General features: G+C 40.2%; 1 protein-coding gene across 1 annotated transcript in view; it reads right to left on the reverse strand.

Moving 5' to 3' along the window:
• The window catches only part of UST (uronyl 2-sulfotransferase), a 292,877-nt gene that overhangs the window by 121,984 nt on the left and 144,537 nt on the right, over nt 1-26,356 (reverse strand). The window contains exon 3 of the mRNA XM_082633440.1: nt 6,088-6,243. Coding sequence (XP_082489566.1) covers nt 6,088-6,243 — 156 coding nt within the window. The remainder of the gene's footprint in view (nt 1-6,087; nt 6,244-26,356) is intronic.

Here is a 26,356-nt window from a genome sequence, read left to right on the forward strand (position 1 = left end):
CCACCAGGGGGAGCAAGGATGTGAACAAGGCTAAGAGGCTACATCTGAAGAGAGAAAAATCAATCTCGTGGCTACAACTGGAAGGAGAGGAGAAAACGTCTTAATTTTTCAGGCCTTGTTGCTTCTTTCTTTTTCCCGCTTTTCTTTCCACTGAGTTTTCATTAGCAGACGCAGCTTTTGTCTATAGGACTCCAAGATAAGACCTCGTTTGCAGAACTGGGTGAACTTAGCCCTGTGGCCTGGAGACGGACTCGGCTAATCTTTTTGGTTCGCTTCCAAAGTCTGGCTGGAGCACCTCTGATGCCTGTGGACACATCCCGCCTACTCTAAAGTCAGGAAGTTCTGAGGGTCATTCTAAGGAGACTTTTCCAAAACGTCTCAAGCAAGGGTAAGGCTTGTGAGATGACACCCCTCAATAAGACTTCAGGGGAAATAAGATGTCTTCAGAGTTTTGAGGGATTCTCAGGTGAAAGAGGAATTTTTCTTGCTTAGTGGAGGATTCCCCTTAATAGAGAGAAAACTTTCTAATAATTAGAGGCTTTCATGCAATGATTCTTCACTAGAATTGTGCATCAGCATCTCTTGGGGAGCTTTTTCCCCCTGTGATCCAAATATGTGGGCTCCACCATTAAGAGTATATATAACTCAGTATTTTGTAGTACGACCTAGAAATATGTGTTGTGAAACAGCTCCCAAGGAGACTCTGATGCCCATGACACTTAAGAACCAATTTTTTTATTAACCTCCCACTGCCCATGAATAATGTTCTATCTCCTTAGCCTAACATTCAAGGTTCTCCAGGATTTGACCCCAGTTCACTTTCAATTCTTATTCTCCCACATTCTTCTTGAGCACTTACTTTTTCCTATAAAAGAGGGTGATAATACTTTCCTAATAGTGTTGCTTAAAGGATTAAAGTAAGATGCACAAACATCTAGTGTGCTGTCTGGTGCTCAGTATACACCAATAAGAGTAGGTCCCCAATGAATATACATCACAATGGATAAAGAAGCAATGGCGAGACCTGCCTCAAAAACAAATGAGTGAACCTTTGCCTTTAAACAGAGGCCGTTGACCCTGCTTTAGGGAAGCCTAGGAGGAATCCCCGTGGCCCCAAGACCGTTTCCAAACCTAACACGGTTTCTTTAGGTGCACTTCCTCTTCTCAAGTCGCAATGCTTTGTAGTCACAGTCAGACTTGGACTTTGCAGTGGGTGAGAGCAGTGGGGAAGGGAAGTTAAAACACTAGAAAGAAATTCTGTTTCCGACCAAGAGGCTAAAGCAATCTAGAGCACACAGACGTAGGGGCTCTGTCTCTACCCTTTGAATACTTTTCAAGAGTTTACTCATTTGAATGGCTGTTGAACAGAGTCAGAGCAGACGTGGAGTTTATAGTGAAAGAGTAGCCTTTACTGATATGGCTGATGGAACCATGTAGGCTGGTCCACCAGCTCCAAACTGTGAGAGTCCTGTGGGATGCAACTGAGAGCCACAAACGCTCCTAAAGGGTCCCCTGGCCAGCTAAGACTGGGAAACTCTAGGTGAAAGCTGGTTAAGCAGATTTTTCATTTTGTTTTTAATTGAAAGCATTCTCAGAGTCTTTAAAATGTGAATAATTGTCATGACTTTCCTAGAGGGGGACAAGGGGACAACATTTCCCCAATTTATTGAATCATGGTATTTTCTTTTTTTTCAGTGTCTTAGTGGACTAGGATACTCAGTAACACACTTAGAGAAATGCTGTTATGATGGTTTTGAAAGGGATCCTTACCTCTGTAACTCCCGTGGCACTTGATCAAAAGCAAAAAAAGTTTCCTGGACTCTACCCTAGAATCTCCAGGAGAAGGGCCATTGCAACTGTATGTTTCAAAAGGCTCAGCTGGGTATTCTGCTGTGCAGCCAGAGCAGAGAGCCACTGCATTAGGAGAATGGCTCCTGGATTTGGGAGGGCCTAAGTTCAAGTCCAGGTACCATGGATAGTCATTTTATTATATTTGTAAAGTGACTTCATCTGGTTGTCTTAGTTTTCTCATCCATAAAATAGGAAATCATACTCACTCACTGGTATAGTTTTAGGCCCAAAAGAGTTAAATGAAATAAGGAAGTAAAACAATTAGCACAGAGTAGGTGCTGTTTGCAACTTGGAATCCTCAGTAGCTTCAGTATAAATAAAAATAGAAAAAGTATTTGCTTTCTCCATCTTTTAGGCTCATATGCCAACAATTTTTGCCTTTCTCCAACAGGAATGAAATAATTTTGAACTCTTATGTCTGTGATATGCCTGTGACACTTTGACTTTTGTTATCCTTAGAGCAATGTTCTGAAAGATAGGGTCAGACCGTTAACAAAGCTGGTTATGGGTCTTTTGGAAATCACGCCCCATGTCTTCTGGAAAATAGTTCTTTATCTTTTAGATTGTACATAATCTCCATTTTCCAAGAAATTATCTAAACTAGCCCAAGAAATTGAAATCCGGTTTTAGAGCATAAATGAAATGATGTCATCCTAGGTTTGCATTATATGCCCTGCAAAGGTCCAACATTTGGCCAGCACCAGCTGTCCATGTTCTTCTGTTGAGGCAGAATTTTCTAAAATATTAACTTCAAAGGCATTTCTATTTCTATAAGGGCAGATGTAGTGGGATTTTTATAGACATTCTAACATTTGCTGTCTTTCATGTTCTCTTTCCTTTTAAATAATCCCTCAGTGTTTTATTCCATTAAATAGATTTTTAAAATCTAGTACTGAATGGGGATGTGTGTGTGTGTGTGTGTGTGTGTGTGTGTGTGATGACAGCTACCCTCCAGGGAGAAATGTATGTGTGAATTTGACTCTGGCCCAGAGAGGTGCCACTGTGTATGAATGCAACGGTACAGATGATTCCAGCCTTATATGTGGATACTTTTCTGAAGTTCATTTGTAAGTCAGTAGTTTGGAACTTGGAACACATTTTCTCCTAAAAGAAATGTTCTACATGGTGGAGAGAGTTCCCGGGCCAGCCCACAAGAGCCTGTTTAACTCGTACTGCACCTGAAGCAGAATTGTTAGTAACTCCAGAGAACAGCATTTCCATGGAAACACATTTTCAGAGTTCTACTCTTTAATGTTGAGAAACACTGACTATAAAATTTTAACTTGTCTCCTAAATCACTTACCCCCTTTTCCTTTAATAAATTATCAAGAAGAGGAGCTATTCACACCACAAATTATTTCTTGAATATGTTAGGTTAAAAGAGTATTTTTTTCTTTGCTTGTTTCATGTACTTTGAAACTTTAGAAGAAGGATGCACGTAACAAAGAAAAAGAGTTTCTTTAAACATTCTCGAGCTACTTCAAACTTGTTTTTTTTTGTCCTGGCATTTCCTGGCTCTCCCTGTATGTCACAGCCTGCTCGGCTAGCTGCAGAGAGGCAACTGTCTCTATCCTTATGTTTGTTTTTAAATACATCAAAATTGTTTATTCGTTTTTTTCTACCATATCTTTACCTTTCCCTTAAGTTTTTAAAACTTGCCTTATAATTTAATAGGAATCTGGAATAACTAAGTAATGAAATATATTCTAGGTCACACTGACCACAGGAATCAGAAATGTTTCAACTAATTATACACAGATTACGGTAGAAGTTGTATAAATATATCACAGAATCACAGGGCTGGAAAGAACCTTAAAAGATTGTCTAGTCTATTCCCTGGCTTCTAGACAAGCCAGTCATTCCAAACAGATGAGAGCTAACCTCTATTTTAGAGAAGAAGGATGACTTTGGCTTTAACCCTTTCTCAAAGATTTAACAGTTCATGCACCATTAGTAAATTATTCTTCGTTTTTAATCTGAATTCTTCCCTTGACAGTTCCTCATAGGAAACAAAGTAGGTTGATTTGTGTAAGATCCCACAGTATATTTAAATTTCATATTTTGTTCTTGCTCTTCTAGGGCCTTCCTGAACATCTCAGGGTCTAATACTTCTGTTACTTTGCTCCCTCTGGGTTGTTACACTTTTCAGCACTGGGAACTAAAATCCAGCTACTGTGTTTTGTTAGGCTTCAAGAACTGAGCATAGTTTCCCCACATAGGAACATTTAAGTCTAACCTGATAAGCAGACCCGAAGACTCAAAAGAAAACCAAATTTTATATTTATAATAAAATTGCAAGAGCATAGGCTATTTATTATGGTCACTCTCTTTCAGGTAGTGAAAATAGCATAGGCTATTTATTATAGTCACTCTCTTTCAGCCCTAATCTTATTCGTTCTTCAGTAAGGTAAGGAAATCAAAGAGAACCTACCCCAATGAACATTATTGATAAACTGTGATATCCTTAAATGTCACCAAATATCATTTTTCTATTGAGCACCTACTACAGAACCTGCAAGGAGTAATCTCAAAATATTGTTTGCTGATTGACAATGACTATTTAGACTTGTTACTCGGAGACTCTTTAATGGAAGTTTCCAAAGGAATGGGCATGTTAATCTCTATACTGTGGACAACCCTAAACATACAGGGTTTATAGCAAGTACTTCTGGCTGTGTTATGCACTTAAAACAGTCCTACCATCCCCCGTGATAAGAGAGACAGGAAGGCTTATTGCATATTCCCTCTGTGTGTGAGATTTTGAATGCCTCAAAGGTGGAGATTATGTCAGAAAGAAGCAGACATGGGTGGAAATTTCCATACTTATGGTCTCAACCTGACAGTCAACCATATACCTTGTTTATTCCCCAAACTTACCTTGTCACTGAGTGGTATGATGGTTAATTTTATGTGTCAGTTTGACTGGCCAAGGGATGCCCAGATTAGACAATATTTCTGGGTGTACCTGTGAGGGTGTTTCTGGATGAGATGAGCATTTGAATCAGTAGACTCAGTAAAGTAGATTTCCCTCCCCAGTATGGGTGGGCCTTAACCAATCCCTCGAAGGCCTGAATAGAACAAAATGTGGAAGAAGGAGGAAGTCGATTTTTTTTTTCCTGCCTCGCTGATTAAGCTGGGACATCTCATTTTACATTCCCCTGCCCTTGGACTGGGATTTACATCATTGGCTCCCTTGGTTTGCAGGCCTTCACACTCAAGCTCAGACTCAATTACACCAATGGCTTTCCTGGGCCTTCAACTTGCAGATGGCAGATGGTGGGACTTCTCAGCCTCCACTGTTGCATGAGCCAGTTCCTCATAGTACATCTCCTTTTCTTTATTCCTATCTATCTATGGATCGATATATCTCCATCCTACTAGTTCTGTTCTCTGGAGAACCCTGACTTACAGTGGTGGCTACTCATCCATGCTAAATACCTAAGGGGACCGAAGCAACTTTCTGAGAGCAGGCTAACAAACTTGACCCTGTAAAATGGTTGTGGGAGCACTAGGCCTAACTTTTCTGCATTAGCAAAGTATTTCAGTGGAGATGGTTAAGCCTACTTCGTGTACACTTACAAAGTAGAATCTGTCTGTAGAGCTTCCTGGCAGAACCTAGCACCCCTACGCGACCACCAGCATGACCCTTGTATGGTTCAGCTGTATTAAGGCAGATTTATTCCCGGGAAACGGGGTAATTCTTTTGTTACCAGTGAATATGCCAAAAGCTGTTTTGGAGACTCAAGATCCCCTGAACTGACCATAATAGGAAGCTCATGTCCCCATCAACCAACAAAATTCCTGGACCAAAGAGGGTTTTCTCTTTATGATAACCATAAAGACTTAGGACACTTGTGAGAAAACACAGAGGAAGAAATATTAAAAAAAAGTTTTCTTACTTTTGCTCCCCAAATGTCAGCATTATTTATAGCTCGGTGGTGTAACTCTCTGATATTTAAGCACACTGCTAACGTTAGCTAAATATACAATGACCAGGGTACCCTAGCCTTCACTGGTCTTAATGAAAGTATCCCTTCAGGGAAACTTCCTGGTTTGAAGACCTCTGTCCAAACCGTTAACTTAAATTTCCTTCCGCACTCTGGCAAAAACACAGTATGACGTTATACCTCTGGTATTCATCTGTTAGGGACTCAAAGGGTCTTCCAGAAGGCACCCACTAATCACACAAATGAATTGCAGCGCAGTACAACTTAACCATGGGCAGAGACAACTTACTTGTTCATTTTTGGTAAGTCTGGTTTTGTTGTGAATGTCTGACGTAACCAAATTGAATCCGTGCTTCTCTGACAGGATTCTCAGAAGCAAGACCACGGTCCGGCTGCCACACTTGCCAACTCTGTTGTACACCACCTGGCTCGGGAAAGGTAGCGCCTGGGCAGAAAAAGAGAGCAAATGAGAGGGTGTGGGTTAAAATACGTCCCTCAATTTCAGAACAGTAAATGTCTCATCCATCTAAATGAGAAGTGTCCATACGAAACTGACAAGAGAATGGAAGCGATGAACTCGTATTTACCTTCACAGTATAACTTGAGAGAAACGCTGGACTCCTTATCCATCTGCCCTGAAACTTAAAACTGGTAAAATTGGGCTTCCCTGGTGGCGCAGTGGTTGAGAATCTGCCTGCTAATGCAGGGGACACGGGTTTGAGCCCTGGTCTGGGAGGATCCCACATGCCGTGGAGCAATTAGGCCCGTGAGCCACAACTACCGAGCCTGTGCGTCTGGAGCCTGTGCTCCGCAACAAGAGAGGCCGCGATAGTGAGGCCCGCGCACCCCGATGAAGAGTGGCCCCCGCTTGCCACAACTAGAGAAAGCCCTGACACAGAAACGAAGACGCAACACAGCAAAAATAAATAAATTAATTAAGAGTTAGGACTTCAACATATTCATTAAAAAAAAAAACTGGTAAAATTTCATGCCATCTATAATACTGATTGTGAAACTACTTTTGTTTTTTTCTTAGGAACAAAATACATAAATATGTGCTTTAATGATCGTGTTCTTTTGCAAGTTATATTATGCTTTATCAGAACTTAATCTGTAGACTGCTCAAGAGAAATATAGTAATTTAAAAAATTGAGACATAATTTCCATACAATAAAATGCACCCTTTTAAAGTACACATTCAGTGAGTTTCAGTATATTCACAAAATTGTGAACCATCACCACTACCTAATTCCAGAGCATTTGAAAAGAAACTCCATACCCATAGCAGTCACTTCCATTTACCTCATTACCTTGATCCATTGAAACCATTTATCTACTTTCTGGCTCTATGGCTTTGCCTATAGCATTCTGAACATCTCATATAAAAGGAATCATAGGATATGTGGCCTTTTGTGTTGGGCTTCTTTCACTGAGCAATAATGTTTTTAAGGTTTATCAGTGTTGTAGTGTGAAGTATGTACTTCATCTCTTTATATGGCTGAATAATATGACATTGTATGGATATACTGTATGTTTATACACTCATCAGTTGATGGACATTTGGATTGTTTCCACCTTTTGCCTACTATGAATAATGCTGCTATGAACGTTTGTCTATAAGTCTTTGTGGAGACATGTTTTTGATTCACCTTGAGTAAATCCTAGGAGTGGAAATGCTGGATCATATGGTAACTCTACGTTTAATCTTTTGAAGAACTGCCAAACTATTTTTAATACAGCTGCACCGTTTTATATTCCCACCAGCAATGTATGAGAGTTTCAGTTTCTCCACATCCTTGCCCACACTTGTTATTGCCTGTTTTTTTTTATTATTATTATAGCCTTCCTAATGGGTGTGAAGCGGTATCTCATTGTTGTTTTGATTTGCATTTCCCTGATGACTAATGATGTTGAGCCTATTTCATGTATTTATTGGCCATTTGTACAATTTCTTTGGAGAAATGTCTATTCAAATCCTTTGCCCATTTTAAAATTGGGTTGTTTTTTTATTGTTGAGTTTTAAGTTTTATATTTTTTCTGGATTTGCAAATATATGATCTGCAAATATATTCTCCCATTCTATGGATTGCCTTTTCACTTTCTTGATAGTGTCAAAACACAAGCTTGTAATCTTAATGGAGTCCAATTTATCTGATTTTTCTTTGGTTGCCCATGCTTTCGGTATCATATCTAAGGAACCACTGCCTAATCCAAAGTCACAAAGTATACACTTGTGTTTTCTCCTAAAAGTTTTATAGTCTTAGTGCTAACATGTAGGTCTTTGACTCATTTTGAGTTAATTTTGTGTATGGTGTGATCTAGTGACCTAACTTCATTGTTTTGCATGTGAATATCCATTTGCCTCAGCAACATTTATTGAAAATACTGTTTTTTTTCTCCATTTAACTGTTTGGTACCTCACTGAAAATCCACTAAGTATAAATTTATGGGTTTATTTCTGGACTCTCAATTCTATTCCATTGATCCATATGTTTTTATCCTTATGCCAGTACCACAGAATCTTTTTTTTTAACATCTTTATTGGAGTACTATTGCTTTACAACAGTGTGTTAGTTTCTGCTTTATAACAAAGTGAATCAGCTATACATATACATATATCCCCATATCTCTTCCCTCTTGGGTCTCCCTCCCTCCTTCCCCCATCCCACCCCTCTAGGTGGTCACAAAGCACCGAGCTGATCTCCCTGTGCTATGCAGCTGCTTCCCACTAGCCATCTATTTTACATTTGGTAGTGTATATATGTCCATGCCACTCTCTCACTTCGCCCCAGCTTACCCTTCCCCCTCCCTGTGTCCTCAAGTCCATTCTCTATGTCTGCGTCTTTATTCCAGTCCTGCCCCTAGGTTCTTCATAACCTTTTTTTTTTTTTTTTTTTTAGACTCCATATATATGTGTTAGCATACGGTATTTGTTTTTCTCTTTCTGACTTACTTCAGTCTGTATGACAGATTCTAGGTCCATCTACCTCACTACAAATAACTCAATTTGGTTTCTTTTTATGGCTAATATTCCATTGTATATATGTGCCACATCTTCTTTATCCATTCATCTGTCGATGGACACTTAGGTTGCTTCCATGTCCTGGCTATTGTAAATAGAGCTGCAATGAACATTGAGTACCACAGAATTTTGATTACTATTTCTTTGTTGTAAGTTTTGAAATCGGGAAGGGTGAATCCCTGCAACTGTGTTCTTCTTCAAGATTGCTTTGGCTATTCTGGGTCCCTTGCATTTCGGTATGAATTTTAGGATCAGCTTATCAATTTCTGCAAAAAAGGCAGTTGAGATTTTGATAGGGATTGTGTTGAATCTGTAGATCAATATGGGGACTATTGCCATTTTAATAATATTAAGTCTTCCAATCCATGAATATGGATGTCTTTCCACTTACTGGATTTTCCTTTAATTTGTTTCATTGATGTGTCGCAATTTTCAGTGTAGAAGCCTTACAATCCTTTTATTTATTTTTTGATGCTATTATAAATGGAATTGTTTTCTTAATTTAGTTTTTGGATTGACTGTTAGCTGATAGAAATACAATTGATTTTTTTTTTTTTTTTTTTTTTTTTTTTTTTTTTTTCCGTACGCGGGCCTCTCACTGTTGTGGCCTCTCCCGTTGCGGAGCACAGGCTCCGGATGCGCAGGCTCAGCGGCCATGGCTCACGGGCCCAGCCGCTCCGCGGCATATGGGATCCTCCCAGACCGGGGCACGAACCCGTATCCCCTGCATCGGCAGGCGGACTCTCAACCACTGCGCCACCAGGGAGGCCCTACAATTGATTTTTGTATATTGATCTTGTATCCTCCAATCTTGCTGAACTCATTTGTTAGCTTTAATAGTTTTTTGGTGAGGATTCTTTAGGATTTTCAATATACGTGATCATGTCATCTGCAAACAGAGATAATTTTAATTCTTCCTTTCCAATATAGACACGTTTTATTTCTTCTTCTCTTTTAATTGCCCAGTTATGACGATTTTGATAGACTAAGAAGTAATTATAACAAGTATCTGATTAAATATTTATATCCCCAATAAAGATATTATTTCCATTTTGAATGCTCAGCATTGAGCAATAATTAACGAATGATAATCAAAAGATTCCTTCATTCAGCACATATCCATAACAGAAGGCCATAAAGAGGCCCAAAGCTAAAGAATATAGTACATATAAACATAAACATACCCCAAACTTGCCTATGGTATGCAACTTGAATTTTTGCCTTTGTAATTCTAGGTTTAATTTCCTAAAATGTTTTATATGCAGAATAGCATTTCGTAAATTTGGAGTTTCAAGGCTAATTGTCACTGGAGTAAAATATAATAATTATATCACTAACTTAGCAACCAGTCATGTACCATTTTGATATAATTCTTCATATATATATATTTTTAAATGAGCAGTACTTTGTTTCCTTAGGGCCAGTCAGTATGTTCTATTATGTGTCCTCACAGCACCTAGAAAATGCCTTGGATACACAGGGTCTCAACAGACATCGATTGGTTCTTGGCAGCTCTGATAGGTTTAATGTACTGTTTAACACTAACGCAGTGATTCCAGTAAACTGTGAGACCAGGAGAATCTTCCAATGCAGCTCTGATTTTTCTGACCAAATGCTAATACAAGTCATCAGGGTAAAAGACCATGATTATAATAGGTCATTTTACTTATGGTTCAGTCAGTGAGCACCCCAAAAGTCTGTTCTCTGGCAATGACTGCAGAAGTTCAGATATTCAGATAAATTATTTGGTTCTGACTTTATGAGGTTATGATCCAATGAGGTTGAACTGGGCTTCATGTTTCACAGAATGATATTAATAGTGTTTGTAAGTTGGATTTTCCGTAATAACCGGGCTGGGGGATAGACTATGGTTGTGACAAAGCTGCCAAAATAAACACAAATTTTAATTTCTTTCAGGAATTAAACTGTTCAAGAATTGGGTGAGTGCATTTTTCCCTTTCTTCTAGCCCAGCATAGAACAGCAAGGGAGAATTTGTTATGACTAAATTGATGACCTAGAAGATGTGAGTTACCACATATTAAGCACTTTATTTTAAGAGTGCAGAGTATATCTTAGAAGATTTAGATGAAGAACAGAGGCACTTAGAAACCTTAGATGGAAACAATTTCTCCTGAATTTCTTGGGTAATCAACACAGTAGCAGGCTTAATATCTACCTACTCTCTTTTGCTAATAGCTAAGGATGTTATTTACCTTTGGGTTATTGGTTAGTTAGTTTTTAAAAATACGTTCACTCCTATTCTTTCATTAGTTTTGTGGGAAGCTCCCAAATAATGATTATAAATATCTGATATTTAAAAAGAACACATATAAAAACAAAAATCCCTGCATCATTCCTGCTGCTATAATACAATGATATTTGAAAAAATAGCTATATCTACAAAAACGTTTGAAAAATCCCCAACGTGACTCCAATTTTACCATTTATTTAAATGCCAATGTACAGCTACAGAGTATAAAGATAGAACTAGGAACTGTGTTTTCAGATAAAGCTTCTGGAAGCAGTCTTGTGACCTTTAAAGACACAGCATACAACATCACAAACATAAACCTCTCTCAAATTTAGGGTGGGGCTCTTAGGTCCTTTTCTAAAAACCTACAGAATCCACTGGAAATTGGCAAATTTAGTCAGGCCAAATCAATGTGTTGATTTGGTGGTTTGGGATAAGGTGTTAAAATTAACAACGGCAACAAGTTGATTCATCCCTGCTTTTGGTAGAACTATAAATTTGCTCCTGAGGTCTGCTTTACCAATCACTGTCATCTTTTGTTGATGACAAAAGGCCCTGTCCCAGGCTCTGTGCCATGTAAATTCTTTCAATCCTTGTTAGAGATAGTGAATCAAATAGCATAATTGTCTTCACTCTATTGTGCCTTTCTCTAGGAGTTTAAATTATCAAATGATTTAAGCATCATTCATAGCACCTAAGTGACTCTCCTGTGTGCCCTCCCCTGTCCCAAAGATCATAAATTCACAGAATGACAGGGTTTGAGGTCTAGAGGCAATGTGGACTAATCCATCCATTCCAACTCCCTCCCCGCCCTGCACGCCCACCCCTATCACCCCCATCCCCAGCCCAATCTGCGTTTGACTTGGCTAGAGCTTTACCCTGTCTTTACCTTGACCTTGTCTTTTCACCCTCTCGAGTACTCTGTGAGGTAGATAGTAGCACTATATTTAGGTGAGTAAAACGAGGCCAGAGAGATCATTTGGCATGTTCAAGGCGACAAAGCCAAAAAGTGGCACGTAACAACTAAAGCCCAGCTTGCAGCTCTCCTGACCCCAAAATGACACTCTATTTAATAGACTACCACATCAAAGGGTGAAAATGACCTCTAGTTTGTCTTCTGCAACAGAGATGCTCTTTCTTTTTGTCATGTCTTGAATGTGTCCAACCTCATTAAATGCTACTGTTCAACAGTCAACTATCACAACGTGTATCATCGGGCATTACTCATCCATTACTTATATCCCCAGATCCTCAGCTGGAACTGACAGGAGTCGACTGGCCTCTCTTTCTCCTTCCTCTGGACAGATTTTATAAGCTAATGTAAGCCCAGAGTGTCAGAGCAGCTAATGGGAGAAGAGTATGATATAGTTTTCCCTTTATTCCTTCCCCTAATCTATCATAGGCAGTCACAGCTGCCTTAGATATTGTGACCCACTTCACCAGGAAAGGAAAAAACAGGAAGCAATAAGTCATAGTAAAATATATATAAAATCCTAAATGCACTTGAAATGTCTATCAAGACAAGCAAATGGTAAACTTAACAACTGTGAAAAGACGCCTAAAGACCTCTTAAGATCAACCTCAAATCCCTGTTTTCTTCAACAGATATTTGCCAATTGTCAGGCATCTCAACTTTAATGTTCCTATTATCATTTGCACACAAATTTTGAATACTTACTCTTTCTTTGAGTGTCCTACAAAGAAGTACACAACAAAAACCCTCACCCCCCCACCCCAAATGATTCTTCATTCTTGGCAACTATGGTTATACGAATGTTATGTCTGTGGTTTCTATTTTATGGCCAATTTGTAAAAGCAAAGGGAGCTCCAAAATATTTCACTCTATGAATTATATATTTTTATGTTGCCTGCCTTGTAAGTTCTGCAAATGCCACAAATCCCCAGGGCCTGACAGGCTTGTGTGGAACATGCCCAATAAACAGAAGTCTGTCCAAAATCCTAAGCACAACAGTAAATACCACCAGATGACGTCCACAATTCAACAGCTTCTCCCAGGTTTGAAATGGGGCGGGGAAAGAAGACTTTTTAGGTAAAAAGCAAACTTGGTCTGCACCTAGACTTTCATAGTCCATGATTATAGTCTCCCTGCGGACTGGTCTTGTTGGAAGAATGAACATCAATCCTGCTTTTAAGTCTTTGCAAAATGATATTTAATATAGTATGTGACAAGCTGTGGTTCCCAAATGGCTATATATTTGAATTACCTATGGAACTTTTAAAACTCCAGATTTCTGGGCTCCACTCTTAGCCTAACTGAAACAGAAAGTCTAGGATGATGAGGGTCAGGAGTCTGGCTTTAAGAGCTCCCCTGAGGCCCTGCTACTTCCAGGTCCGTTCCAAGAACTACTCTTGTAGAGGACTCCTAGCCTTCCATGTTAAGCTGCTGGGTGGTTCCATGCAGCCTAACAAGGGATTAAGGTGGGGACAGGGTTGCCTGCATGATACTGGAGAAGACTCTGGGTGAAAGGCACTCTCATGTCCTCCTTGGGTCCCCCTGGAGTGCCACTGGCCTCCCACCCATAGTTCAAAGTCATGATCAACCTGACAAATATGCTTACACTATGGTAAGTGCCTACTCGCCTAGAATGATTAGAGAACAGGTGTGCTGGGTACCTGAATGTGTAGGCTGTCTGAAATTTATACTAAACGCTGTCAGAGCGTTAGACCCTTAGTACCAATATTATGCTAAAGATGAATGATTTTCTTTGAGGCATAAGATTCACTTTGTGATTTCACAGCATCTCCACTCCACGGTTCCTCCCACCAATGCAGGGAAGAGTCACAGCCAGGGCTTTGTGAGGCTTGAACTCAGGGACAGTTCTGGTATTCACGGTCCATAGGACTTGGAGCAGTTCAAATCCATTCAGCGAATCCCTACTTTAAAGTTTCCTAGGACACTGCAGTGTCAGGAGCTAGTCGCAACACACCTCGGAACCTCAGCATCCTCTTCGGTAAGAGGGGAGGGCTGGGTTAAAACCCGGTAAATGATGCTCTCTTCTGAGGCTATGAAATGATTCATTTCAATCTATATTATCAAGACATCACCTGGAAATGCCTTAAAAATTGACACAAGATTTTTACATTTCTCCTTGTCCAATATATTCATATAAGAAATAGAAAAAACAGTTCCAGTAATTTGTGCTGCAGACATGGATTCCAGCTCCATGGGCAGTCACGGCTCTCTTTGGAACCTCTGGCATTTCCGTCCATGTCCCACTCTTGTTTGGGCTTGTCGTATAATAAATCCTCCTTTGTGCTCCTCTGATGCTTCCTCCTCCCTTCTACAGCTTTAGTCACTTGGAGTTCTCTGTTTTTTTAAGACCATCACCAAACACCGAAGTCTGTACAGGGCTCAGCCTTCCAGCAGTGCTGTCCAGAACTCAGCAGTGATTCTCACTGGCTTTTGCCCATCAAGGCATTCTAGGTCTTCTAACAGATGCATCTCTGTTTTCTAATCACCATCGACTCTCCAGACCCCTAGGCTCATTTCCTCCATTCTAGAGGAGGAAACATATAGGACCCGTTAAAGAACTCTCTTTTCCCTCATTGCCACCTCCTCAATGGAAAGCTCTTCCTACCTGCAACTCTCGAATGACATCCTTGTATCTTCTAATTATTCATAACCCATCTTTTTCCAGAAGCCTTGATAAATCTGATCCTTATGCTTTCTCCTTTCCCCCTGCTCCTACTTGAAATAGTTCCATGTCTAATGTTATCTACAGAAAGACAAATATAGCTATAAGTTCTTTACAAATCCATCTGTTTTATTCCTCTAATAGACTGGGTCTACCTGGTATGTGCATAGTAGATAATAAATATCTGTCTATTAAATAGACAAACTGTTGGGATGAAAATACTATTAAATGTTGTTTTAGAACCAATGCTGTCATATTTATTTTTTAGAAGATGCTGTTTTGGTTGTTCCCTAAGACTGTAAGGGAAGTTCATCAATTTTTTTCTTCACACTCATATTCTGCAACTTTCTTTTTTTTTTTTTTTTGGCCGTGCTGTGCGGCTTGCGGGATCTTAGTTCCCCCACCAGAGATCAAACCCGGGCCCCCAGCACTGGAAGCATGGAGTCCTAACCACTGGACCGCCAGGGAATTCCCTGAAACACTCTTATTTGCTATATTACATAAGAAAAAGTATGGTGAAGTGAAGAAAGTCCCCTGGCCTGAAAGTCAGGAAAGTCTGGTTTTCCCCTTGGCCAAACTACTGACCTTGAACAAGTGACCCTGAATAGCATCTCTGGGCCAAATTTTACTCAAGGATAAATTGGAGGTACTGAACGCAATGATTTCAAGGTTCCTTCCCGTTCACATCCCACGATGTTAAGGCAGGGATACACAATACTTACAGATGCTCAGAGGGTTATCTAAATGGCATCCTGTGCTCTAAATATTCCATTCTGGTCTATCTAATGTCCTTATCTCCATCATGTACAACATCATTACACTATTCCCAGGAATGTAATACCCTGCACACCATAACAAAATCCTCATTCAAAGAAGCAATTGTCGGGCTTCCCTGGTGGCGCAGTGGTTGAGAGTCTGCCTGCCGATTCAGGGGACACGGGTTCGTGCCCCGGTCCGGGAAGATCCCACATGCCGCAGAGCGGCTGGGCCCGTGAGCCATGGCCGCTGAGCCTGCACGTCCGGAGCCTGTGCTCCGCAACGGGAGAGGCCACAACAGTGAGAGGCCCGCGTACCTCAAGAAAAAAAAAAGCAATTGTCACAAGGAGCCAAAAGTAATTTTGGGGAGTGATGATTATTAAACTATCATAGTTGAACTGTGATGTATGCTTCAGAAAAAAATGACTTCCAGTTTGATTAAAAACTCAAATTTCAGGTGACCTTGGATGAATGCTGTTAGTACCATGGACAGATGAACATTTTCAAATTTCAAATTGACAGATGCCAAGAAAATATACATATTAAGAAAGGGCAGTTTTACTTCTAATTCTGCAACATTCTTTATGCTTCTTTCTCTGATCAGTATGCAAATCATAGAAAAGAAGTCCATGATCTGGGTATCTCACTACTACAGTATGTTACAGATTCTAACATTCAAACCTCAGTTTAGCCCATGGAAAACTGAGTGCATGGAATACTCATATGTTTGACAGAAAAGAGAAATGAAGTCCTCATGCCATGGGGAGGATGCGCAAGTTTTAGAGGATAAAACATCCTGAAGGAATATTTCAAATTGTTTACACAGGACTCGATCGTGCTTCCAAATACATATGGTAGCCCTACTGCACTTGTGTTTGAAACTTCTGACCACTCTTCTAAGAGTCCCTTAAACCTTCTCTACGGTCTTTATAATCAAAACGAAATGGAGTAACCCAATATGGGTTTGGCAATCCTAGTTAACCCTCATCTTCCTGTGTGTGTGTGTACATGCATGTGTATATGCCTTATACGTTTTGTTGTGCTCAAAGGCACTGTAAGTAATATTGTTGTTGTAGTAAATCTGGACCAATTCTAGCCAGTTCTGGCACTTTCTTCTGTGCTATGTATTCAGTGATCCAAAAGTCTTTATTAAACAAAACTCTGGGAATCAGACTTGCGGATTTCCCAGTAAGAACAGAGAAGAACTCAGGTCCTCAAATTAGTTTTAGATCTGGAGTTGTTCCATTACAATTATTAATCAATTCCAGTGACTTTATACATTAACTTTTGAACTAGAATATGTAGTTTTATAGATGCCTTTGGGTTGATAATCTTTCTACCAGACCCACATACTTCATTGAACTTGGCATTCAGATCTATAACACATTTTTTCTTAATCACACACTTCTTCAAATAAAACATGCATAGATACTTTATATAGACCTTTAAGATTTGAAAGTCTGCTTAAAGTTGAGCTTTATTTATTTATAACTGTCCTATTTTTATTTTTAGTTAAGAATTTATACTCTGAAACGAATCTAAAAATTCACTTGTTAGAATGCAATAGAGGAGAAGTGTTGGTTATTGATTGTACATGTCATAATTTATAGCAGGTATTGCTGGTATGGGTCAACCAGTCAGTTTAGAATGGTTTCCTTTGGTTATTGGTGGGGAGAAGAGTCAAATACTCTCATGACAGACTTCACAAGGGAAGACTGCCCTCATTGTAAATGGTACAAATGCTGGGTGACCAGCCACGCTGGGTCACCAATACTCCTCTTTCTCAAGGCACCGTGTAAAATTCTTAAAATTCTTAAAACCAAAACCTTAGATCCATTGTTCATTGTGAGCCATATCATTTTTTTCCGTTTGAAATGTCTGAATCAAATTTTAGTTTGAGTGTGAATCTGGAGCAAGAACCTTATTCTTGGATTCAGATGATCACCGTCTGAATTCCTTGGCTGAGTTTAAGCTTTTCAAAACATAAACCACGCTTTAAAATAGTGCGGCAGATTGGGACAGTCACTGCCCCCAACCAAGTCCACCTGCCTATATCCATGAAGAGTATAACTTCCTCCCACATGGACCTTGGGCCTGGCCTTGCAACTTGCTTTGGCCAGTGAGACATTAGTAAGCAAATGTAAGCAGAGGCTTGAAAAGAGCTTGTACACTGGGGCTGAATCTTGCTTGTCCCTGGGAGCCTTTCCCTCACAATATGAACTTAGGCTAGCCTCCGGGAGGATGAGAGACTCTATGGAATATTGAAAATTCTGTGACTGAATTCAACAGATAATTACTGAGTGCCATTCATTTGGTTAATGGCAAGAAATTAATCAGTTATTCTGATGAGCTGATTACCTGTCTTGGATTAGAGTCTAAATTCCATGACTATAGGGACATCTGCTTTTCCTTACTATTGTATCTTCAATACAGCTCAATGCCTGGCACATAGTAGATACAGAATAAATCATTGTTAAATGAGTGAATACGACAGAGGTTACAACGAGCTCCCTGCCCTGTGTGAACTCACAATCTGGCAAGTGAACCAACCGCTGGCACCACTTGCTCTGATAACCTGTGTCAAGTGCCCTGCCAGGGATATGGTACAAGACCAGGGAGAAGGAGTGATGAACTTGGCCTTGGGGACTCAGGGGAGGTTTCACAGAGAGCATGGGCCTTGGTATCTCAGTCATGCAGGTAATTCAGTCATTCTTCCTTTGCCAAAATATACCTACCTAACTCTTGTTGGTATGAACCGATACGGAACTTTCTTGCCCTCCAAGCTTGATTTGGCTACACAGAGTTGGCTTCTTGGCATTTTTCACATTCATGAGTGTGTGTGCATTGCATGTGTGATATGCAAGGAAAACACACCACGCAAAATTCATCAACGGCTAGTGCTGCCCCCTCACACCCACTGGGCTGAGAAAGACAAGGCAGGAAAATGGAGGAGCTGCAGCCTCTAAGAACAACTGGGTTGAACGTGGCTAAGGATTTCCATGATTGTGTTATGTCTTATCTCCATATATCAGTAAGGATATTCTTGATGGCAGGTAACAGAAAATCCAACCCAATTCAAACAGTAAGAAAAATACATAGGCATACGTCGTTTTACTCTGATTTGCTTTATTATGCTTCACAGATATTGTGTTTTCTTTTTTTTTTTTTTTTTTTTTACAAATTGAAGGTTTACGGCAACTGTGTATCCAGAAAGTCTATTGGTGCCATTTTTCCCACAGCATTTGCTCACTTTGTGTCTCTGTGTCACACTTTGGTAATTCTCGCAAAATTTCAAGCTTTTTCATTATTATTATATTTGTTAGGGTGCTCAGTGATCTTTGATGTGACTACTACAACTCGCTGAACACTAAGAAGATGGTTAGCATTTTTTAGCAATGAAGTATTTCTAATTAAGGTATGTAATTTGTTTTTTTAGACATAACGCTACTGTACACTTAATAGACTGCAGTATAGTAAACACAACTTTTATACTCACTGGGAAACCAAAAAAATGAATGTGACTCACTTTATTGCTAGACTCACTTTATTGCAGTGGTCGGGAACCAAACCCAACTATCTCTGTATTCTCTTAGAAATAAATAAACAAAACAAACATATATTCTCTTTCAAAACAGAAGTCCTTAGGTATGGAGATTTTAGGATTCATTCCATATTTTTGTTCCATTTTGCTCTGCTATCCTCGTATGTCAGTATTGTCCTCAGGCTAGCTTTCCTCAGGTTGCATCATGGCTGCTGCAATTCTAGCCATCACATGAAGAATGTCAAACTCCATAGGAAGAAGAGACTATCTTTCTTGAGCGCTTCCTTTAAGATCTGAAAATCTTACTTAGAAGGTCCTGAGAAAATTTCCCCTCATGTTTCCTTGGTCAGATCTAAGCCACCAGCCCACATCTCAACTAACCGTTAGCAAACGAAATGAGACAACCACAATAGGCTTAAATTACTCATGATTCACCTTTGAGCTGGGGATGGGATTACCTTCCCCACAGAGTAAAATTTGAGCAAAATCAGATTTCTGCTAAAGAAGAGGAGACTGAGGAGAAATGAATGTGGCGTAGGGCCTGCTGTACCAAAGTACTCAAAGGCCCCATTGTTCTTGATTCTTCAAACACCCATTCATGAAACCCCATTCCTCAGCTGCAGAAAAGGGAGTAAGAGTGGCAGACACGGAGAACATTTCTAAACAACAACAAGGCTCTACTTGCTGGTTGTGGCCCACATACACCCCTGCAGCTTCCTCCCAGGCACAGGTTTGCTGACAGCTGGAGAAGCGGACAGATGAAATACATTCCCCTTCTACATAAAATGACATCAACCCCCATGCACTGAAATGAGATGGAGAATTAGCAACAAGGTGAACTTGAGCTGGAAGATTAACTCCACATAAGAATCTAGAATTCATAAGGTATTTTTAGCTAGAGATGGTAATAGGATGTAAAAATTGCTCTCAGATGAAGAAATTTCATACTGCCTACATATTGGAGGCTTTTTACAACTACAACTTTTTCATAGAAGTTGTACTTTTTTTTCATAATTTTATGAAAATGAATTTTCATGAAATTAATTTCATGAATTAATTTTGAACAAGTGTGGCATGCAATATCGACCCAATCCATCAGCATGGATCTGACCATGGAGAGTCTGTTTCCATAGTATCTGTAGGCTGGTTTTTATTTGTTTTCATTTGTTACTTGGTGCTGGGTAAACAGCTTTTTCAGAAATCCCCACCAAGACAGATGAAGCATCCCACTTCCTATAGGGAACTATTATTACATTCAGGCTATCAAACACTGCTAAATGAAAGAAATCATTATCCTCCAAAATAGTTTTTAATTGACACGAATGTTTGCCATCCCTCAGGACTCTACCATCTGATAGAAAGAGAAAAAAGGAAGACAATTTACAGAGCAACAACTGCCTTAACAGCTAGAAAGTCCCTGATTCAGATATAAAATTTCTGATTTTCCCTGTAATTGTCAAAGAGCTGACCGGAATAAGCAATAAGAAAACTGTTCTTAGGAGAGTTTATGTTAAGACAGATAAATGTGGTAAAATTAAGAAAACTGAAGAATGAATAGCGAGGAAGAGGCACAGGTTATAAGAGTCCATTGCTGATTCTCTGACTGGAATTTTCCTGGAGCAGTGGGGTAAAATTTAGTCCTTGCCCACAGGATGACCCTCGTCCTGGACCAGAGTCTTAGTAAGGCCTGATGTCCAACCTACATCACTGACTCACAGGGGCTTAACACCCACCAGCACCTCCACTCCAGGCCCCCATCAGGGACTATATCTTTGAGTGGCTCTCTGTTTAACTCTATCAAAAGGCTCGCTGATGGACATGATACGTAAGGAAGATTGTTTGAAGAACAGACTCAATCATTTCTCTGTACCCTCCGGATTTTTTGTCTTGGACCAAGTTAGGCCATCACAAGGCTTTTTCCTGGAGCATAATTTCTGAGCTCCATTAAGAGGTTCTTTGACTGAGTGATATTTTGTCATCATGTCCCTGGTGGTCATCAAGGGACACTATAAGATACAGCATCACGCAATTCAGTTTTGTGTTTGTGATTGGGATGTAATTGACCACACTGTTTCCTAACTTTCTCATTTTTTTGTCATCTCAGGGCTCTTATTCGTTGGTACCTTATATGCAGTTATCTTCAATTTGTGAAACAACCCAATACCATGGGCACAAGTACTCCCACATAAAAGATGAAAAAACAGAATTAGTGGGATTATTTGTCCAAGGTCAACTGCAAAGCTAGTATTCAACCCCAAACTCATTCTCTCTATCCCACTCACTATCTGAAAAATTAGTATATTTCTGCTTCATGGAAAATGAGAACTCTGCAACCACTTACAGCCTGGTTCTTCCTTTAGCTACTAGGAAATTCAGAGGAAAGGCTGTTCAACTACAGCAATTTTTTGGAATTTATGGTCCCTCTTAAATAGTTTCTATTTTAATTTATATTTTCCATGTCCCTGATATGTTTTCATTTATATTTTATCATTTTTTGTGTTACATTTTCTATAAATAGCCTCAAATTATTTGAAGGTGAGCAAAATATTAAATAAATCCATCAACAAACAAATAAAATGCATTCCCATTACTCTCTTGACTGTTAAAGCATCAGCTCATGATTTATCTTTCTTTGCCTACAGTCATATCCACAACCTCATGGTAGACTACCTGCAAACCTGACTCAGTTCACAGCAGTTTATTAAAACTAACAATTGTAGTTGTTCTTCCTTCCTCTAGCAACAATACCTCCATTTTTTTCTGGAGCATCACTCCCTCCCCTGCTGTTCATGGGATTCTGGAGGCCTACCCTCAACTCTTGCTTCATGGGAAGGTGTTTTAATCAGGCATGGCCAACCAGCACATCCATCCACTGAATATAGTGACTGGTTAAGAAACAGGCACATGGGCTTCCCTGGTGGCACAGTGGTTGAGAGTCTGCCTGCCGATGCAGGCGACACGGGTTCTTGCCCCGGTCCGGGAAGATCCCACATGCCACAGAGCAGCTGGGCCCGTGAGCCATGGCCTCTGAGCCTGCGCGTCTGGAGCCGGGAGAGGCCACAACAGTGAGAGGCCCGTGTACCGCAAAAAAAAAGATAAAAATAAAGAAACAGGCACCTGACCCAAGGGTGTCCAGTGAGACTCCATCTCAGGATTTTGTAGGTCTATTGAAAGTCAAGATCTTTTTCCTACTATAGTTTCTAAGTTGGGTGCAGGCCTGGACCGGCAGGGATCCATCTAACTACCAAAAGAGATGATCTACCTAAGAGGTAGCCTGCCCAAGAACTGGGAGATTAAAAATAGACCATATAGCTTTTTCAAACCTAACTGCTATCAACCACATAAAATACTTTGAAATGACTGCCAGCCCTCCGGCAGATTCTGCTTGTTGCCTGCCTAATACCTATTCTTCCTCTCATCTGAATATAATCATGGTTTCATCATAGGTAACAATATAGCCAGCTAAAAATATTTACTTTCTTAGATTCATTTGAACCTGGAGGTTGACTGAGTGATTGAATTCTGGCCATTCATTCAACAAATGAATGGGATATAAATGTATGTCACTGACTTGGTCTTTTGAGAAATCTTTTAATAATGGACAGACTTATCTAGCATCCTTCCTCAATCCTTTGCCTTGATCTTCAATTCCTTCTTCCTTCCTGAAACACAGACACAAAGCCTAGAGGGGCAGCAGCCATCTTGTGACAATGAGGAAACAAGCATGAGGATAACCCGAAAGCTACGATCTACAAACTAATGAAAACAGTGAAAGAAGAAAAGAGGTAGGTCCCCAGTGACATCACCATGCTATTGTACCAGACCTGGACTGCTTACCACATAAGATAAATAAGCTTCTTTGCCTGTTCAGGCCATTGTAGTTAGGTTTTTGGCCAAATGCATTTCTAACTGAAACAGACTTTTCCCTTTTTAATATTTTGATGATTTTATTACTTTTTAAAAATGGCCCCAGGTATTACAATCCTCTGAGAAAATCAAGAGCAATCCTGGTGCAAAGGTGAAAATCAGGTCTAACCATTGCTTTTGGGCCCACAGTGCACTGGGACTGCAGTAGCAGACTGATCAGCTTAAAAATTCTACATCTATGATCAAAATATGTCCTCAAAAAGGTTCTCATAAAGTATGCCTGCTTTCTTTCTTCAAGTGCTTCAATTTTATAAGTGCTTCACATAACAGGGTGCTCTCTTTTCCGGGTAGTTTATAAAATATTTATAGTTGGAAGTCAAAAGTAGCTTGGATGAGGAGGCCCGTTTGTTACAAACATACATCTGCACCAGCAGCCTGTCAAATATAATATCACTGTAGTGTTTTTAATCTGCTCAGTTATGGTAAAGACTTCCTCCTGAAGATGTATAAGGTTTACTTACAACACACACACACACACGCACACACACTAATTTGCTCAGAAACACAGCTAGAGTCCTTCAGCCCTCATGTCCCCTCCCGCCAACTTCAGTGTAAGTGCGTTAAGTATATACTTTGCACCTGGAAACTTATGTGGTCAATAAACAACGTTTGACCTACTTCTGTGAGTTGTTCTCAAGGCCAAACTATGTTCTCGAGTCCGTCACAGGGAGTGATCTCATCCTGAGGATCACTTGCCTCCAAGGATAAAAATGCAATTTTATTTTTCAGGAATTTATAAGCATTTCCTTTGAAGTTTCAGAGGAGTAATACTGTACTTGATAAGCTTTGACATAAATTGTTTAGAATTTTGACTTGAAAATCTTTTACTACTCCTTCCACTGGTCAATTTGTTTGCAAACAACATGTATGTTGGAAACCTTAGGAGAAAAACTGCTATCAACTGTAATGATTTCTTTTCTTCTTTCTTTTCTTTTCTTTTTCTTTACTTTTCTTTCTAGGTAGAAAGTTAACAGATCATTATGAGTTGCAAATCCTTCATTTGGGCTTGGCACTTTCCTTTTCAAAAATTCTTCCTTGTCCGTTGAAAAATTCTATACTCATTTTTACCAAAAGTTATAAACTGCACTACTCAAATACCTGAAAGCACCTTGAACATCTTCTCCCTTGAACATGTGCTGTCTTGCTCGCATCTTACGTCTTTTCATCTCAGACCCTCTGGCCTTTCTTCAGGCGACAAGTGGTCAGGGCACAAATCAATCTTTCGCTATCTCTCTCTCTCTCTCTCTCTCTCTCTCTCTCATACACACAGAGCTCAGGTTCTTAGAAATAAATTTTAAAAATCATGTTTAGAATATAAGAAACCAAACAATGAAGGTATATCATGTCAACATAGTTTGCGCGGCTGATCCCATAAAACTGCAGTGAAAGCTCTAGGGTAAAAGCAAATCATCTGTTTCTGCACAAGGAATTCAACATAAGCATGAATATTAGAAAAATAAGTAGAGGCTTAAGAAATTCTTTTAAAATGCCCCTAAGTCATAGAGTCAAGCAGGCAGAGTCATGCCTGCTTCTCTCATTTAGACCCTCAAACACACTCACAACTTCTTTCAGTCAAGCCTTGTCCAAGAGGGTGCAAATCCTGAATTCATGCACCTAATTGAAAGAAAGCCACGGTCCCTTCTCTCTGGGAGTGGCCACAGGGCTATTGGACAGGGACCCATTCCCCACAGGCCAAGCTTCCTTTCCAGAGGGGAGCTGTGAATCACAGAGAAATGTGATCCTAGGAAGTCCACACCATGCACATTAGCCAAGGGGGAATTCAGAATGTCTTTCCAACTAAACTACTGGATGGTGTCCCTCATACTGGGGGCCAAAGGTGCTGCTCAGCTAAAATGCAACGCATAGGAGGACAGCTAAACTAAAGGGCCAGTCTCCTCACGTCAGGACTTAGGCAAAATTGTGAAGTTGACAAATTGTTCTTCAGTGTCCCCCCTTCCCTCCTCTTTTGTTCCCTGAACTAATGTCTGTTAACTTCCTACTATGTGCCAAGAGATGCAGGGGTGAAGAAGGTGCTGGTGGTCTCGAGGGGGATTCTGTGTGAGAGGCTATGATGGAGTCAGGGCCAAGGTGACTGGGGCCATGAGTAGGAACATCTGGCCCTGGAGTAAGGGTGGGCAGCGTGAGGGGAGGGGGGCTGTCGGAAAAAGGTTCCAGAGCAGGGGCTGGAAACTTCTAGTGTAAGGGGCCAGATAGCAAATTATTGGGGGAAATATTTTAGGACACAGAGGACATATTTTCTTTGCTGCATATTCTTCTTTGTTTGTTCCACAGCCCCTTAAAAATATAAAAACCATTCTTAGCCTGTGGGAGGTATGATAGAAGGCTGACCTGACCCTTGGGCTATGGTGTTTTCTAGTCTTCCAGAGGAAATAATACTGTGCTGAATCCCTCAGGACAAGATATAAAATTAACTACTGTTGAAAAAGCACTTTGATTTGTCAGGCTCTGGGAGAGTTGCTTTATAAAGTCCATTTCATTTAAACATCACGATACTGTAAGAGGGTTCTATTATTATCGTTATGATTCATTGATGAGCAAACAGGACCAGGGACATTAAATCACTTGCCCAAAGTCACAGCGCTACGGTTCGGCTGAGACTGGAGCCCAGGTCAATGTGGCTTCAAAGTAGCCAAGTGTAGGCTAAGTACACTTGTGAGGGCCATGCTCTGGATAAAGGCACCCACAGAAGAGGGGTGAAGGGCTGAAATCCAGCCCACACCCCACTGGCCAAGCCCTCAGTCTGGGTGAGGAGCTGTGTCCAGCACGAGGAAGGGGAAGATGACCTTTTCTTTATACAGAGATGTCACCTACTCATCAAGCCAGGCATTTGTAAGGCTGTGCTGGAGAGATTGGGGGGGTGCCTATTCCTAACTGGCTCAAATACTATCATGTTTAGAACCGTAACAAGGAAAATTTAAGGAGGCAGACTAGGGCTTTGCCTAGATCTCTGCACTATAGGACATGCTACTACTTTAAATAATTATTTAAAACTATTGTGTAACCACACTGAGATACCACTTCATACCCAACAGAATGGCTATAATTAATAAGATGGACAATCACAAATATTGGCAAGGATGTGAAGAAATTGGAACTCTCCTACCTTGGTGGTAGATTCTAAAATGGTACAGCCACTTTGGAAAACAGTTTGGCAGTTCCTCAAAAAGTTAAGCACAAAACAACCCAATTAAAAAATGGGCAGAAGACCTACATAGACATTTCTCCAAAGAGGACATGCAGATGGCCAAGAAGCACATGAAACGATGCTCAACATCACTAATTATTAGAGAAATGCAAATCAAAACTACAATGAGGTACCACCTCACACCAGTTAGAATGGGCATTATCAGAACATCTACAAAACAACAAATGCTGGAGAGGGT

Source organism: Mesoplodon mirus, assembly GCF_964341445.2.
Source record: "Mesoplodon mirus genome assembly, chromosome: 10".
NCBI classification, from domain to species: Eukaryota; Metazoa; Chordata; class Mammalia; order Artiodactyla; family Ziphiidae; genus Mesoplodon; species Mesoplodon mirus.